The 18,922-nt window shown below is 38.8% G+C and overlaps 2 protein-coding genes across 2 annotated transcripts in view; one reads left to right on the top strand and one right to left on the bottom strand.

The window, feature by feature from the left end:
* Positions 1–1,005: 1,005 nt before the first annotated feature.
* LOC140244185 (peptidyl-prolyl cis-trans isomerase NIMA-interacting 4-like) lies at positions 1,006–7,965 on the top strand. The gene is made up of 4 exons (XM_072323817.1): positions 1,006–1,097; positions 2,548–2,615; positions 3,731–3,850; positions 5,261–7,965. Exons 1-4 carry the CDS (start codon positions 1,040–1,042, stop codon positions 5,417–5,419), a joined length of 405 nt encoding a protein of 134 aa, XP_072179918.1. The 5' UTR covers positions 1,006–1,039; the 3' UTR covers positions 5,420–7,965.
* A 9,976-nt stretch (positions 7,966–17,941) lies between these two features.
* Positions 17,942–18,922, bottom strand: part of LOC140244922 (uncharacterized) — a 163,771-nt gene continuing 162,790 nt past the window's right edge. The window contains exon 11 of the mRNA XM_072324530.1: positions 17,942–18,336. Within this exon, the coding sequence (XP_072180631.1) occupies positions 17,987–18,336 (350 nt within the window). The 3' untranslated portion in view covers positions 17,942–17,986. The remainder of the gene's footprint in view (positions 18,337–18,922) is intronic.

Here is an 18,922-nt window from a genome sequence, read left to right as displayed (position 1 = left end):
TATAGCGCAACTTTTGCATGTTTATGATTGCAATGCAACGATCTGGTGCATATACGTTCTGGCGATATTTGGACAATTTTCCATTTAGAAAGTTCGAGATTTGTCCTCATCTCGGGAATTGCTTGGGGGATAAATGATTTGTCTGCTTAAACACTTCCGTAGGGGTGGGGCAAATGCCCCTTTGCCCCCCCCCCCCCCCCCCATAGACTCGTCGCCAATGATCTTCCCTGGGTATGCCCATAGATGTATCCTGACTGAGTCATCAGTCACTGTCGTTTCTCAGGAATGATTCAGGAAATGGAAGGGGGTTCAATTATGGCTATATAGTTTTTGTTATTGTTTATTTTTTCTTTTCGTACATATTTAGCAGATGGTCCCCAGTTACTCGCGTCATAGCATGTTTACATGTAGGCCTATACTATTTGACGATGTCAACGTCTGAGCCACACCTTACAGTGCATGTCGATTTTACTTTCTTCGCGAGCGAGCGAAGCGAGCGAGCGCTTGAGAAAATTATACATTTTCCTACAAGATAGAATACTGTTCAGCTCTGTTACCTGTCTGAAGGCCGGCGTACAAACGTCATGCAATATGCCAAAATTGATACAATCACATTTCTGCTTCCTCCATTTTTTTCCTCAAAATTCAGGGGGGATGATTGTACAGGCCATCCCCCCCTCCTCCATTTCAGGGGGGGATATATCCCCCCCATCCCCCCCGGGATTTACGCCCATGGATGCCTGTATCTATAGATACAAGCAATCATTGCTTAGTCACATAAAACATATAATTCCAAACTCCTCCATATTAAAAACAAAAAACAAAAACAAAACAAAGCAAAACAAAAACCAAACAAACAAACAAACATGCACACAGTCGTCCAAAATATTGCACGACCCGCGCGGGCCTTTGATTACTGTATAACGTCTGTGATCGTGAAGACATACAAATCGATCATACAAAAATTTTGCTCAAGGAGAATCGATTAAGCAAGTAGTGTGTAGGCCTAACGTTACAGACTCTCGCGCAAAACCTCAAAATGCCCAAAAATAAAGGTGGTGGAGGGGCGGCCAAGGGAGGAAAGTCGAAAGGAAAAGGTGAGCCAATGCGTCATGATTGTGATATAAATGATATTATTAAGAAGATCCAGACTGTCAGTAGAAGGCTTGTAGAAACTAGTGGTTATCACGGGTGGTTTTCGTACAGTCCCAAGTGTTCATATTGGTGTTTGTGACTTAGAAGCCTTCATCCTTCATTGAAAATGGCCTTATCCTGCATCCGACTTCGTTCAATAGACGCTAGGCTAGAGCTACATTGATAAATCGGATAAATCTGCCTCTAGTCTAGTTTGGGGCCTCCAAATTCTTTCACAATGTGTATCATATGTTTATGAAGATGTTGGAAAGAGTTCCATATAAATTTATAATCATGCACTAGAACCCTCTCTAGGTACGGTAGGGATTCTAGGTCTAAATTTACTCCTCTAACGTTAGTTCTAGAAAACGTAACTTAGCGGCAACTTAGCTAGGACTACGGGGTCCGCGTTACCCTAAAATTAAAAGCTAGCTTATGAATATGATATTAAGTTAAACCCCTAACCCTAAATTAACCTTAATAAAGCCTAATCCTAAAGCCACTGAAATTGAATCATATTTCTTCTTTTTTTCTTCAATTTTTATTAGACTCTATATGTGACCCGCTACAACAAAATGATCCTAAAGTCGGGCGAGGTCGATTATTTGAAAATTGCATGATATAATCCCCTAATCTTTCTGCTTTAAATTGATATATAACACATTTTATAAAGATAATCGGCTGCGGAGATATCAATGTTTAAAAGAGAGCATGTCGAGACGTCTGGAAAAGCACTGTTTCGAGAAAAGCGCCCTAAAAGTCTTCCTTTCGACGCAATCACAATCAAGGGACACGCAAGTCAGTTTTGACCTCTGGACAATAGAAGGTAAGCCCTAGCAACCCCCGAAGAGTTCATTCAAGCACATCAGCGTCGGCGGTCTCCTCACCAACCAATCAGTGACCAGGATGTGAGAAGCGGCTGAGCATAGCGCACCCCGCCCGTACGTGCACCAGTCGACTGGGCAGTGTGCGAGCTTCACGCTTCGGTTAGCAGCAAGCAGCAAACTGACCAATGAGATCACTCTGGTCGTTGTTAGGGGCGGAACGTATCTGTGGCGCTCAATCCAAATTTTCGAACCAGTTTCTGCTTCGTTGAAACGCCAAAAAACATGGCTCAGAAAAATGCTATTTTTTAATCTTTCCTTTGATCATTTTGCTTCAAAATTTCGACAGATGATAGAAGACATGTTAGACTCCAATAATATATTAAAATCAAAAAATCGTAAGTTTTGACCAATTTTGATGCTCTGACTTCAAACTCGATTTTCACGGCTTCGACCGTGCGCGACTTTAGGACCTTTTTGTTGTAGCGGGTCACATATAATTTAGCGGGGGTAGGCCTACATACAGAATTCTTGGGAAGATGTTTTATTCTCCACCTTGTCATGTTCTTTCATGATGTCCTTTCTGCAGGAGGAGCTACAGGAGGGGATGATGACAGTGGGGGAGGAAAGCAGAAGAAAGGAGGAACAGCAGTAAAGGTAAGCACCTTCAAAAAATCCAACAGAAGGTTCACTAGATTTTGTGGTTTCACTAATATAGAGAGTGAATGGCCAAATACAGTCTGAGAATCAATCATGAATCAACTTATACATAGCACTATTAGATATTTTGATTCTGCTGAATCAAAAACGTGAAATTCTGTTCACTTGGCCGGATGCGAAATTTCCTTTAAATTTACTTGGCAGGGTGCAAAAAAAACCACGAAATTACTTGCGCAAAAATGTCCACTTTTACAGTATTCTTTTGGGCTCTATCGGTACTTGACAAAAATCATGGACATTCCACTTTCACACCTCACCCAAGATTTAGGAAATGACAAATCAAAATCTGAAATTAGCATTTAAAGTAAACAAGTTTTGGTCTTTCTTTAAAACATACCAGCTGAGGAGTCTGTTTGGTGATGTGGCTGCCATGGTCAAATGACCTAGACAGCTACTATAAGCACTAATGAAGGGCTTACAGAATGTGTACTGTAAAACCTAAAATTTTTCTGTGCATGAAAACAAAACATTCACGAAAGTAAAATACATGTGGAGACTTTAGTCTACACAATGTGTTGAATGCCAGTGGCAATTTGCAAAAGTTTCATGCTGCAAAAAAAAAAAAAAAAAGCTGTCTGCTCTAATTTATGAAGTTTTCATGCTGAAAATGTTTCTGGTTGTACTTGCAGGTGGCATTCTACAGTTTTTAGTCCACCCCGTTGTGATGATAATCTGTTTTCACAATGATACAGTGCACTCCAGTTATAATGAACATGGTTATAACAAAATTCTGGTTACAACAAAGTAAAAATTCAAGCTGCAACAATATCCAAACTATGTTTTTGTTTTTTTATTTTTTTGGTTATTTGCTCAGTTATAACAACATTTTATATACGAAAGAAAACTGCTGGTCCTGAGGACTTTGTTATAACAGGAGTCCACTGTAATCTGCTTTCATGATGTATATATCACATGCCAAAATGCAAATATACAGATATATTCATGCTGTGCATCATTAATTTATTGGCATGCACTCGACATGAGAGAAGGTGGCACATGATCGCTGAACATGTACGTGGAATTCTGAAACATTTCTCACTCATCTTCCCCAGGTCAGGCACATACTGTGTGAGAAGCATTCCAAAGCTATGGAGGCCATGGAGAAGATTAAGGCAGGAGAGAGGTTCAATTCGGTAGCAGAGAAATACAGCGAGGACAAGGCACGACAAGGGGTAAGGACTGTCCACTGTTCAGACACGGGTTGAATGGGCACTTGGGCTTTGGAAAAAAAAAAAAAAACTCAACACCAAACCCACATTTGTGTATCATTAAAAAATTTTTATAAACTTGATAAGTAAGCAGGTATGTAGGAGGAAAGTTTGATTTGCTAATGGGGCATGGGGTGGGGGAAGAGGTAGAATTCTTGTCTTTATTTTTGTTTGCTTTTTTCCATTTCTATTTATTTATTTCTATTCATTCATTCATTCATTCATTCATTCATTCATTCATTCATTCATTCATTCATTCATTCATTCATTCATTCATTCATTCATGCATTCATTTATTTAAATGGGATTGTACCTAGACAAATGGTCTGGAATTGTTCTCTTCTTCTTTGCTATGCTTTAAGAAGACTAATGGTTTTGTTTTCCTCACTCAATGTTTATATTTTGACTAACAGCTTTCAAGAATGTAACTGATTTCTTTTTTATTTTTTTATTGCAACTGATTAGCAAATTGCCCTATATCAACAGATATAAGCACTGGATTGATCAGTCTTTTTAGTTGTAGCCATGACAAAAGAAATCATGGGCATTCACATACATACTTGAGCAGATTTCGAACCTACGACCTCCTGATCCCTGGACAGGGGTCTTATCCACTAGACCACTGAGCTTCCACTTGACAGCCAGTAAAAGTGCTGGTTCTAATCCTTATAGCATGCAGCAGGTACTGCATGATTATTCAAATTCATGAAATTTATCATTTTTTTTTTAATTCATTCATACATTCATTTTTTAGTTGCATTCAACCACAAATTATTTTGCGTCAAATTGTCTTGGCATCACATCAAAATACATGATTAGTTGACATTTGTTTCACATGATGCACAGATGTTCAAGACTTATGACTCAACAAGATTCACAGTGAGAAACTTATTGGATGAATTTCATCATCACTCTTTAAGTATTTAAAGTCATTTAGTAGTTTTCAAGTGATCCAACCTGAGTTGACATTGAATACTTTAGCAGGCAGTGCCTATCCCAAATATTCACGTAGAGAGATTCTTTGTTTATGTTTTCTTTAATTATGATAATAAATTCAACTTTAAAGGGGAACTCCAGACCAGCCAAAAGTTAGTCTGAAAAGAAAGAGTTAATTTTGTCAAACAGAACACTGAAAATTTGGCGAAAGTTGGATAAAAGTTAGGGAAGGTATGAAATTGGGAAGTTTTGCTTTTCTTCATGAAAACAGTACATGTACTTGAACAGTCGATATGAATATGCAAATATGCTGTAGTGAATTGATAATGTCATTGCCTCACAAACTTGCCATATAGTTTGTACAAAAAATCTTTCTTTTCAGACTAACTTATAACTGGCCTAGAATTCCCCTTTAACTTCTGCTTCTGTATTTCGTAGGGTGACCTTGGCTGGATGACCCGTGGATCCATGGTGGGACCCTTTCAAGATGCAGCATTCAATCTTCAACCAAGCACAGTGGACAAGCCAGTCTATACCGACCCACCTGTGAAGACAAAGTTTGGATATCACATTATCATGATAGAGGGAAAGAAATAGCACAGGTCCCACCCCTCCCCCTGTCCCTTTTTTGTACAGTTAAAAATGCACAGTCAACTCTGCATAAGTCCAATCTATAAATAGACTGGAGAATAAACTGTGACTCGGCCAATATTTTCCTCGCATGATATAATCAATGCTTAACTTTTGCATGTTTTAGTCCAAGAATTTGCTTTGACAGAATTTGACTAACGCAACTGCCGACTTATGCAAAGTTGACTGTACGATACAATTGTATTGTATCAGTCTATTTTTCCTGCCTTCTTTTGTTGAATTTTACACAAAACAGTGATTGATATAGCCAGTATTCTGTCACGAAGTCATTCTGGCATAAATCAAGATCACTGATTGGAAAATACTACGCCGAGCCAGTGTTTCTTGGCAGTCCTAGCTGTACTTTGACTGTAGTTGCTTGTGTCAAACCAATGTCTGTGGTCGTAGGGAATCCGAATTGAGGCAAAGGTGGTTGCCTTGTCTTAATTTGAACCCTTGATGAAATGTTTGTCTTCGGGGGATGCTGACCTTTCAACGAACTTGATTCCACTGGTAATGACAATAAACCTATTAATGACATCCCCTTATTCTCAGAAAATTTGGTTTACATTTCTCACAACACATTTGGAGGAGATGTAATGTCACTCAGTTTTGTGGACGAGCCAAATTTGATCAACAAAGACATTAGAAAGAAAGTCTCTGGGAATTGTCATGCACGCCTCGATTTATAATCTGTAAAATGTAACAAGTATGAGGGTCCTGGGAACTATGAGGGGATTTGAATTTAAGAGGAGACACAAGGTAGCATATGACACTATCCAAGTCTGTTCTGTATGCTATGTTAATGCATGGCATTACTGTAGAAGAGGAAATTTTCGCATGCATGAAACTTTCACAGATTTCACGAGGAGCCAAGATTCGCGAAAGTAAAATGCACAAGAAAATTTTTTTCTACACAATGCATTGAATGCCAGTACTACACTCTGTCATGGCTGGCAATTTGCAAAAGTTTCATGCTGCAAATGTTTGTGGTTTTTCAGGAAAATTTTCACTGTGTGAGTGCAGCACAATTATTACAGTGTAGCTTTGCATGAGCTGAAGAAATCTGTATTGTACAGGCAAAACTCGCTATAATGAGGTTGTTGGAACCAGCAGATTGTGCATTATAGCAAATGTACTCACTACACGTATATCCAAACCAACATGAATATGCTTGTGTGGGAACACATACTGTAAAAGTGTAATGACTACACTAAGCTGCTTTATTTTGTGGCATTTCTCATAGCTACAGCACACTACAGGCAATACCACGATACTCCTGGGTCCCATTCCAGAAAAGATGATAGGATGGCAACTCCTGCTGGAATGGCAACTTCCCATAGCGGCAGCCAATCAGGAAGCTGGATTCTTGTTGTTACCATGACAATAGCCATTCCAGCAAGAGTTGCTACATGTATCATATCAACTTTTTATGAAATGGGGCCCTGGTCTTGCCTCAGTGAGTTATGACTGCGTATTTTCAGGAAACCAAGAAAGAATTAAATAGGAGATATGATTTCTCTTGTCAGTGAAACTGGAAACTCCTTGTTTGTCCCTGTATATCGAAAGCTGCATTCACTTTCAAATGCTTCTTTACACATGTAACCTACAATGATGTCCATTGAGGTTTGTGAAGAGTGTATTATGGATAAGATCATGTATTAAGTGAGTCTAGTTTTCCACAAACCAGGACTTTCCTGGTTTGTGCAATAATTTTGCAATTATTCTTGCAACAATTTTGCGAGTGATAAAATTTGTGATTGTGAAGTACAGTATTATTACGCAGCCTAATCCTAGGTTGTGCGCTGCGTTTCAGCACATGTACACATCATCCATGTCGGGATCAGAGTTTATTTTTTGGTTAGGTTGTTGAATTTGTGAACAGCATTGTACTTGTGAAATTCACAAAAATGAAAACCCTTACATGACACAAACAGTAATTGACCATCACATTCTTTGCCATGATCACTGAATGTAACCTACGGCAAAGAAACAGGTATCGGAGAATTACAGTAATCTTACCATACATGTACTTGTGTGCAGAATGCATGCTGCCGAGAGTATGAAGTAGCAGGGGTCAATATTACTGCAACCTCAAAGTCTGCCTGCGATTCTTTCCCCATTCCCCTCTGACATGCAGGTTCTTTGAAATGTAGATTGCGTGGGCAGAATTTGAAGTCTAATGGCTGATTTGTAATCAGCTTTGCTCATACAAAGAAGTGTTCTTGGTGCCCAATTCTCAAAAGATTTGCCAATCCTTGATGAATTATGGACTCCTGTAATCAGTATTCTGTAATACAGCTTGTTTCTTCCCCATCTGTAATAGCCAGGCAATATTTTTTTTAAATAATAATTATGTGAGTTTTGTTGTTAGTAAGAAAATGTGCTCACTTTGATCTGTTCATATTACTATACATGCAAGAAAGACTGTTGATTGGTAAAACCACAAATTCTGGGTTACACTAACCCAGTATGAAGTTGTAAAAATACAAAAATTGTACAGTAGATGTCAAGATGTATCTTAATCCTTCAAAGTCGTCAGTGTGTCTCATTCTGTATCATCAAAGTGTGAGAAAGGGCAGTTTGTGTACATGTGATTGTTGTGTTTGGTGTGGGCTATTATAAAGTGTTTTTGATTTTGTTTATTGCTGAATAGGCCTCCAGTGTCAGATAGTTTTATATTAAATGGGTTAGTCTAATACCGGTTAGTGATTGGCTAAACACAGTCACGTGATGGAGGAGCATTCGTTATGTTCGCCCATGTGAGAACATTTTTTTCATGTTCTCCCATGGGAAAACATTTTCACGTAACAAATGACGGAAGGACCCGCGCACATAGAATTTGGCTCTGCGCGAGCGATCGAGTGCGTTGTGCTGGTGGTTGACGTTGACGTATTTGACTAACCCGTATAATATAACAGATGATGACTTTTGTTGTCGGGAACATGTGATGCACCACGCGTTACCCCGGGGTACCGTAGTACCCCGGGTTACCGCGTTGTGTAGCGCCACCTCACGTCCATTCGAGAACAGTCAGAGAAAAATGCATGCACTGTGTGCGTGTACATAGTCCTTCCCATGCCACTGCATGTTATACTATGCGTGCATGAAAGCTGCGATACCACTAGCGTGTGCTTTAGTGTAGTGCAGTGCAGTGGCTAGCGCGCGCTAGCTCCAGCACCAAAATAATTTCCTCTTTTTGGCACCCAGGGTACAACCTTTTTAAAAAAAATAAATAATTACAACAAAATGGCTGATTTTTATTTGGTACCCCGGGATACCATTTATGTCATCATGTACCAAACGTTCCACCCTCAGGGTTTGAAATGCTATTTCGGGAGACTATAAGTCCCTCGACTTCATCTCAGGACTTCCCTCCGCCGCCAGTCATCATCTATATGTTTTTCTCTAGTGGTCTTCATGTACTAGTAACATATGGAGAAAGGAATAACAAAAGTGCAGCAGTGGTCTCCATGGATGAGTAAAGCCTTGCAGTATAGACGAGGTTCTGTGACGTCAAATGACGCTTTGGCTGAGGGGCAAAAGTAAATTTAATGCGTATTACGCGCATGGCTCAAGCACGGTGTACGCTTAGCGTATACACTCCTGCCTATCATGAGACGTGGTTATGTAACTCTTACGCGCTTGCCCACTCATATGGAGGTCCCCTTACGCAATTTTTGCCCCTCAGCATGACTGGGTGACGTCATTGGAACCTCGTCTATACCGTGACTACAGACCTACTAAGGGTGTGTGCAGATTTCTGTAAAACAATGTGTGACTGGCGAACTCCTGTTTTGACCAAGCTGTGAAATCCCTCTGCTTTAGTGATTGATTAAAAATGTGCACATATTTAAAAATCACACTTTCATTTCCAGTCCATGGCAGACATTTGATGGCAGTGATTTCAGAACAAGAAGACCAAAAGAGAACTTAAAGGAAGGTAAACCCAAAGAGCAATGTGGATTGAGTGAAAGCAGCAACATTCGTAGAACACATCAGTGAAAGTTTGAGAAAAATCGGACTATCGATGCAAAAGTTATGAATTGTTAAAGGTTTGGTGTTGGAACCACTGGATGAGGAGACTACTAGAGGATATGACGTATGAGTGGACAACAATACAAAGAAAATATAAAGGATATTCAACAAAAATTCACTTTTCTAGAATTATGAAAGAGCAGTGGACCAACCGCTTTCAGAAAGCAGGGGGAATAATTGCTACCCTTAACATATGTCAATATCAAGTTGATGGAATTTGTAATTTTCATGAAAAATTGATTTTTGTAGTATTTTCTTTATATTTTCTTGATATTGTACAATTTTGTAGTCCACTCATACGTCATAACCTCTAGTAGTCTCCTCATCCAGCGGTTCCAACATCAAAACTTTAAAAATTCATAACTTTTGCATCGATTGTCCGATTTTCTTCAAACTTTCACTGATGTGTTCTACTAATGTTGCTGCTTTCACTCAATCCACATTGTTATTGGGGTTTTTCTTCCCTTTAAAGAAGAAATCCACCCCAAAATTATATCAATTTCATAAGAAAGAGAGAAAAATTTCCTGCAGAACAGGGCAAAAATGATCAAAATTGGATAAGAAATATTTCAGGAAGTTACGACATTCTGAAATTATCAGAAGACATTTCTTGGCCAGTCACTATGAATATTAAAATCAGCAAATTTACGATGATATGCTCTCACAATTTCTTATTCATTTGGTGTAGGCCAACAGATAATTTTTACAAAATCTAATTTTTTTCACTGTATGAATATAAAAACTGCCTCAACACCATCCAACATAAAAAATATGAACTGTTAACTGTGATATATCTTGGTAAGGGAACATGCTTTTACTTGTACAGTATTCATCGCATAATCGGGACAGGTTGGGAGTAGCAAACACGGCCCCTTTAAGCGGGGTGCCTGATTTCGCGATGAGCACTCACCATACACTAATGGCATACGACATGTACATGTAGTGCACACACACACACACGCATACTGACGTACTGTACATGTACATGAATACACAACCACGCTACCCCTCGGCGTGACCCTCTAGCTCTCCCTGCACATGGCTTTGCTTATATGTAGGGGAGAAGAATGTTCGCGAAAGCATGTGTTTCGCAATGGCATGGATACTTATACACGGCGCTTTCGTGGGTATGCATGTACGGAGGTCTAAACACACCAGTCCGAAGCTTGCTTTGTAAGTTCGATGTAAACGACAACTGATAGGGAATCTTTGAAATATTGTTGTGGTATTTTGGTAGATTTTTTGTGTAAAATATCAACAAAATCAAAGATCGCTTGAAGAAAAATTGTCCCGTTTATCAGATGTCCCCGCCCGATTATCCAGTGAAAATTACATGCATTGGAAATGTTTCTGGGAAGCGTATGTCATTTAAACGAGGTTCCCGATTATCAGATGCCCGATTATGCGATGAATACTGTACTACATACATGAGAAATTGTGAGGGTATAACATCAATTCACTCATTTGAATATTCATAAGGACTGGTCAAGAAATGCTTTCCCCCAAAATATGAAATTTAAAAATGTCATACACTACTGTATCTTCAATATCTTATCCGATTTTGTCGTTTTTCATTTGGAATCACAATGTTTCAGTACATCATGGCTTGACACATTCACATCACCAAAGTTCAGACACTGAAAAACAACAGAAGAAGCAGACAGGTAGCAGAACTTGCGTATAATGAATTTTACAAGTCACTTTTATGTAATTATGTAAGTCCTTTAATATTACAACATATAATTACAGGTACATCATTTTCAAAAAAAACGGCGTCCTCGTATCACGTCAACATGGTTGGTAATCGACACATTAATCACCGTATTTGTACATGAACACATGTGGTACAAGCATCGTGTTCAAAATCTGTTCAGTTTCTGTTACTTGATTTTTGGTATTAAAGATCAAGAAGTGCAGTTTTGGGGGTGAATCAAGAAAGATGTCACAGTAATCTTTGAAAATTGAGAAAAAGAAAATATTAAAAGATGAAGATGCAACATCCTTCTTGCACTCTCTTCATATAAGAATAATGAAAGCTGTCATTCCTTTTACCACCCATCGAAGCTGCTGAGAAGTCATGGACTCATATTACAGTACGACACCCTTGGAGTGCACCAAGTACAAGCAATCAACAAGGCCATTGCGATTACTGCAACAAATGATAAAATAAGTTCTAACTCAGAGAAGATTCGGAGAAAAGGACAACTGAGCAAGGACATTATCTTGTCCTCATTTCCTGGAAGAATAAAAAAGAAAAAAGAAAAAAAGGAGGGGGTGACAGAGTGCTCATGGTATTTGGGATGGTGGAATGGAATATTCACAGTATTTTACAAAATCTCTTCTCCATTTAAAGCTCTTACCCCACCTGATACTCTTTCGTATGTACATTCCGCTTTCACGATATTATATCAAAGTTCCATCCTCTCTCTTTTGAACAAGATGCACTGTACACAGCTGCAATAGTTGTCGCAAAGAAGGGGAAAATGATGACTGGTTTAATGCTACCATAAAAGAGCAACAAACCCCTTCCTTGCTTGCTGGGCCCCATTTCGACCACTCTGCAAAACAAGCATAACCATCTTCTATTGCTATCACGACGACAGCAAGTAGGCAAAAAACCCATTTGTTGTGAGCCGATTTGTTGGTAACATGTAAATCATAATCTTTGTACCTCATGGTAAACCTGCCTTTGAAATGGGGCATTTCATGTCCCACTATCTTCCCAAAGTGCAGCAGTTAACCTTGCATTGCACTTGTGCTGAAATCAGCGGCATGAACAATGGATATATGATTATGCTTCTGAACTTCAAACTGATCTTTCTCGTAATTACACTGTACCAGTCCCTATCAACAGTGAGGTTCATGCTCACGCTGAGTCAAATTCTTTGCGAATGAGATAATATTGTGCTTTCAAGCCACGATATTCAACAGACACATACTGTCAAGCATTCAGTCAGAGTGTAGTGAAGTTTTTCATGTAGCTTTCACCGAGAGTATTACAGTCAGCATTTTCCTGATAAAAGATTGACTATCCTTTTTTGGTCATGTGATTGACACACATTCTCCCCATTTCAATCCTTCCAGCTGCAAAGTTGATATGATGCATTCTGTAGGGGCACCATATCAAAAAATTTGGATTCCACAGAGATACAATTGTATAATGACCCCATTGAGTTGATAAGAGAAAATTCAAGTTCAAATTCAAATTCACTTTATTTTATTTTATAAATCCCTTGGGGGATAATCAGAATTTAAGATGCAACCTGGCCTGCAATCATCCGGTGAAAAAAAAAAGGAAGAAAAAAAGAAATATAAGGCTGTTAAGGTAGCATTACAAAGTGAAATTAACTTTACAGAACTGCTCAAGTTTGGGGTCAGATAAGGCATCATCATCACTTCTCATAAAACAGTCCTCAAAATGCACATCTCTAACTTCGTCTTCCCCTCCTCCCCCCTCCCCCCCAAAAAAAAAATGATAAAAGTCTATCACTGATTTTCTTTACTTATCCATCTTGTCTCATACGACTTAGAGATTGCGATGACTGCAATGATTTACAGGTTTTTGTGTGAAAGAGTCGCAAACAGGCACAGGTATTACATAACCTGGTCTTTGTTCTTGCACTCGGGTTGAAGAAATTTAAGATCCTCGGCGGTGCAAATCTGACATCGGAACACTCAACAGGAGCAAAGAGACACACACGGTGTAATGGGAACAGGGCACAAATACCATTAGTCAAGTTTTGGGAAATATTTTGTCCAAATACGCAAGGAAGTGAACACGTGTGGCTACTCATTGTTTTACCAGTCGTTCATGAAGGGTATGACGGCGCTGTTTAACTCTGCCACTCTGCAAAGATATGCAGCCACTCAAAAATCCCACCAAAAACATGTGTACAGCCATGCGTTGTTTTTTCCACACTTTTAACACACTTCATAGATTACAGTAAACTTAAGTCATCCACAAAGAAAAATTGAAAGAAATAAACCTGCAAACTCTGTGTCATTTGAACAGTGGTGTATGACACATATTTCCATACAACTTACTTGGACAGTAAGCACAGAAGTTTGACCAATTTCTTTTCCTTTATGTTTCGAGTGTTTGTTTACCTCTTCTTTTTCAGTCCTTTTTTTAATGAAGATATCCTGGAAGACAATTGCATGAATAAAAACAAAGCAAAGAAAAGAAAAGTTAACTAATAGCTAATTTCTGACATGGTCTATTACCGATTATCTCTAACAGTTACACGCTAATGACAGCTACGCCTAACCACCGTTAGTCATTAGTTTTGTCTACAAAAGCAGGACGTAGTTGCAGATAGCACGTGCACTCGCTGTACACCCCACATGATGACAAGTTTTAAACGAAAAGATTTTTCCCCCCTCTACTTCACTGCTCTCTAGTCTGAACTAGAACTGCACTTAAAATATCTTTGCTCTTCCAACAAAGCTGACGAGATATTTTCTAATGCTCTCTGTGTACTTCATAATGGCTATACATTTTTTTTTTAATTTCTTTTTTCTTTTGATATCGGCCATCTTCATCTAAATTCAGATTTTTTTTTTTTTTTGGTAACTATCATTTTCAGACATCACATTCAAGCAAATGCATATGCTAGCACACTTTCAACATGGTTCAGAGAAAAATGCACATGGCCAACCCAGAGTACGAAAGCGCATGGACATTTTTTTTCTTGCCGTTACTGTTGCGATATACAACTTTATACGTTTCTACACAAGTATACAGATAGATATTTCAATTTTCATTAGCAAAATATTTTCTTATTTTATATGTAGGTGAGATTTTATGCTGATATACAAACATTTAAGCGCATATTTCGTGCAGAGGCAAATAATTCAACAAGTAAAAAAAAATGAAGTCACTCTTTTGTCACAGAAATGATATACACATCATTGAAGCAAAAAAAAAAAGTCCTGTTTATAACGAAGTGTGATAATGTACATTGTGTTATCATCACAGAATACAATCTAAATGACCTAATTAACAAAAGCTTTTGCACAAACACTTCTGCTCATGCCAAAGTAATGTAGCAAAAAATATTTCTGTGAAGCTGATTGCAAGTTGCTGTTTTATTGCTGTTTGTGTAAGTCTTGAAAACACAATGTTGCAAAGAATATTGACAGAGTTGAAACATAGTAAATTATGAACATGATATTATTTACATTATTAGGACAGATATAAAAAAGCCATGATTTCTTTTATTCTTTTATCTAGCTTGATAATACCAAAGAAAGCTCCACTACATAGAACACTCACATCACATCATTTGACAGTAAAAGATAGGTGACAGATTTCCGCCTCATTTGCAAAGCTCATCATCTCTGAAATACTCTTCTGCTTTGCAGCGCTGTAGTGAACGGTACAGAGTCCTTTAAGTTAGGAACAGGGTGCACCAAGCAAAATCATTCAATCGCGACCGTCTATCCACTGTGATCTAAGTATACAAAACATAGCTATTTCTCTTGACTTGTTTTGTTTTAAGGTACGGCACAGACAGACATAGCTGCGTGTACTGTCCTGACATCAATAGCTTCATGTTGTCATGGTAACAATGTTGCCAAGACAACAATGCTGCAGATGCCAGCCACTGTACAGATGTGCCACTGTGCATGAAAGGACGTGCTGTGGCTTGCCAAAACAAAACTCCATCATGTGGGGACGAAAATGCTGAAACGAGAGTTGATGATTCACCATTGTCTAGTGTTTAGTTTTCACACTGATGAAATAACCCGTAGAATACTAGTCTCAAGTATACTCGGCAGGTATCTATGGAAAATGCGAGTTATAGCAAAATCAGTTTGTCCTTGACGGGTTAACTAGAGGAAAAGCAATGACGGCACACCTGTAACCGTGACTGTCTTAATGCTGTGAAGAAGAGCAGACTCAACTGTTAGCACAATTATTGAATGATATACTGACAGACCAGTCACCTGTACTATTACAAGTTGTAAAGTCTATTGACATCTCTACAGCAGCATGGTTTTCAAAACCACAAACAATGCACAGCACGGCAAGGTGGATTATGCTTATTGGCAAACTATGATCAAAATGATCGATGAAGGATCATCAACAATGACATTTCAAACAGGTTTAAACAGTCAACAGATGTAGATTTGGCAGCAATGCATCATTGCATATGGGCAAAAATCAATGGTATTACTTGAGTTTACCTGCACATGGTTCGCATAAAATTGCCCATTCTTGAATTTTGTAGACTTCATTTGAAACCCCAAAAGCACATTTTTTTGAAAGCTTTGAACATTTATCATACTTTATAATTAAACACCATAAAAGTGAAAGCTTTTGCATGATTCATATTTTGCACTTGGCCAATTTCATGAACTGTGCTTGTTCATGATTTTGTAGATTATAGATTTCTTGTGCCTGTTGTAGTACATGTATCCCCAAATATACTTGCATGTTTGTTTAGTCTTTTTCCCACTAAAGTTATGCAGAGTGCATAGATTTTCTAATGTTCAAAATAGCAAACTATTTCATGTTCACAGAATGGCATTTTATGGGTTAAGTCACATACAAGTAGGCAGCGTTCGAGTGCTCAAAAGCCAACCAAAGTGAACCGATCCAATACTGTACCATACTATGCCAGATTTTGAGCATTCAAGCACCCGGTAGACAAAGCGTACCTCATGAGTTACTTTAAAAAGGGGTCACGTATTTTGTAGCATCCAGAGTCATTCATCGGGTGGGCCCATTAAAGCTACTTTTAGATGTCCTGAACAGAGGAATGAACTCTTTGCATTATGACGTATGCGTATGTTATGCGCATTCTTTCATGCCAACTTCTGGTACATTTATGGTATACTTTTGGAGCATATTGGGAAGTGGTCCATTTTTGGCTCACCATAGTACGATATGGTACATGTATGTTGTACACTTAAAGCGCATTTGAGTGCTCCACTGGCGCGGGTATGGTACACTTTTGGGAGAGCGCTGAACGCACCCATAGATGTAATTAGAAACAAGTTCATTCACCCTGTAGCCCTGCCATTAGAATCAGGTATGCTCATAATTGACTACTTCATTTTTCCCTTCTTCTGCTGCCAAGGACAATTTTTCGCTGGATTCTATCAACTGGATTTTTGTTTCATATCTATATTTTACAATCGCAGCTTGGCTCAATAGAAAAGATTTAAGACATGATTTCGTTTGATGCTCTGCACACTTAACGCAACACAGTATTGTACACTCGTACATTTCAAAATTCATACTTGGATTTGAACCATTCCAAGTCACACTGTAGCACACAAAAACACTATTCGTGTCCAATTTATACTGTATACAAGACATCTGGATACAATAAAAATCAAATTTAACCCATTGGAGACCATTACATTTTAACACATATTTTTTTCCTACCCCCTAGCCCATTTGTACCAGAAACAAGCCTAAAAAGGTTAACCTATACCATGTTCATGCAGCATTACCTATTAAACATCTCATTGATATCGGTTTCAACATTGTCTTCACTCTAGTAAAAAGAGCAAAATCATGTTTGACATTCAGGAAAGAGATTATTCGTGAATACATATTAATATCAGATGAATAAATACTAACATTTTACAAATATATGTCTCTCTTTATACAGCATGTGTTTCGATATGCAATACTTAATGTGAGAAGTTTCAGAGTTAAGTTGCCTAGTTTTGTGATCCTTCATGAGGACACATTGTGTACAATATAAAGAGCAACCTTTACATCTCAGAAGATAAAATTTCGTAATTTGTGTGGGTTTTTTCGATTCAAATATTTGACATATCTTCACTTCCCAAAATATTCATCTCTCTCTCTCTCTCTCGCTCTCTCTCTCTCCCTCGGTCCAATTTGATAGTCGTATTGATTGAATGCACTTTACATGTGTAGCCTAGATTTCACTTACACGTACATGTACCTGTCTGCATGACTTACTCACAACTGTAGCTTTTACAGGAAACATAATGTGAAAATAATAGCACCTACAACAGTGAAGATTGGACAGATTGTTACCCTATCACATGAAATCATACTTGGATCTTAGCACTGACAGCATTGATTAAGCACATCGGCAACCATGGTGATTCCCACTCTCCCCCAAAGATGGACTCCAGAAAAAAAAAACAACATAGCTTGTTGTCAGTAAAAACAGAACAAAAATTTTTGAACTTGGGCAAGATATGATTAATAATGTTAGAGAGACATGGTAGACACTTTGCCTTCAGTGTTAATGGCAGGGAGAATATTTTCATAAGCCTTACACATACAACGTGCAGCAAAGCCCTACAAGGTAACAGATCTATTAGGTGTGCTTCAGAAGGTGTGAAAAAAAGACTGTTTGAATATGAGAATGTGATGTTACAGAGGTCATGATGTTGTAAATACAAGTGTACAGTGATTTTATCTGTGTGTTTATGTCTGTGTTCGTGAGAGATAGACATAGAGAGAGAGAGAGAGGGAGGAATTTTGGGGTGATATGGACCAGGTCAATTGTGCCAGTAGCGGACGATGGCCTGCCGCACCCACGTCATCTCGGGGCTGGAAGCGTGGCTCTCCGTCAGGCTGTTCACGGTGGACTCGGACCGGCAGGATCCAGGGCTGATGGGGCTCAGGGGCGGGGGCCGCACCCCGATGGTGTCCGGCTCGGGGCTGGACGCGGAGCGGTTGGACACGACCGAGGAGCTGCGGCTGACCCCGCAAAAGCACTTCTTGCCCGACGCCGGCAGGGTGTTGCCCAGCAGCCGCAGGAGGGCCTCGTACTGGTGGCGCTGTTTACGGCCGTCTTCCCCGAGCGACTCTTTGCTGATGAGCGTGCTGTTGTTGTTCTGCTGTAAGTCTGCAGACGAGAGGCGTAGAGTGGTAGGAGGACATGGGACCAGAAGAAATCGGAAATTGGTTAATCCAGATTGAATAATTCACACATTGCAGAGAAAAGGGAAATTGACAGTCAATGTCTATGTGATGTCAAGGAGCATAATATTATCACACAAGATCCTGATATCTAAAGCAAAATGTCAGCATGAGAACACATACCGGTACAATACACACTGCTGCTAGCACATGAAAGGACATGACACTAATAATACCATACAGACTACAATACACAAGTACATCAATCTGCATAGTTGGACCCAGATTTTTATTTTTAAAAAATGGATATCATTATAAAGAAAAAAAAAATGGAATATCACTGTTGTTGTTTTTTTCCAAAAGGAAGTTGCCCTAAACTACACAAAGTTAACAGGGTTTTTAAAACCTATAGATGAATGTCAATTTTCTTGTATACCAAAGTGAGAAGACTGACCAGGGAGATGAACCAACACATTTATGTGTTGATCCCACTTCAACCATCAAATCAAGACATTCAGTATATCTACAAACTAAATCTAAATTATTTCCACATGCTATTTCCACATTTCTTG

The sequence above is a fragment of the Diadema setosum genome, chromosome 21 (assembly GCF_964275005.1).
Source record: "Diadema setosum chromosome 21, eeDiaSeto1, whole genome shotgun sequence".
Classification (NCBI taxonomy): domain Eukaryota; kingdom Metazoa; phylum Echinodermata; class Echinoidea; order Diadematoida; family Diadematidae; genus Diadema; species Diadema setosum.
This window is presented reverse-complemented; position numbering and strand designations above follow the sequence as displayed.

Coding starts and splice junctions, on each gene's coding strand:
- LOC140244185 (XM_072323817.1), top strand. CDS start 1,040: ATGCCCAAAAATAAAGGTGGTGGAGGGGCGGCCAAGGGAGGAAAGTCG. Junction 2,616..3,730: donor AAGGAGGAACAGCAGTAAAG/GTAAGCACCTTC, acceptor CATCTTCCCCAG/GTCAGGCACATACTGTGTGA. Junction 3,851..5,260: donor AGGACAAGGCACGACAAGGG/GTAAGGACTGTC, acceptor TGTATTTCGTAG/GGTGACCTTGGCTGGATGAC.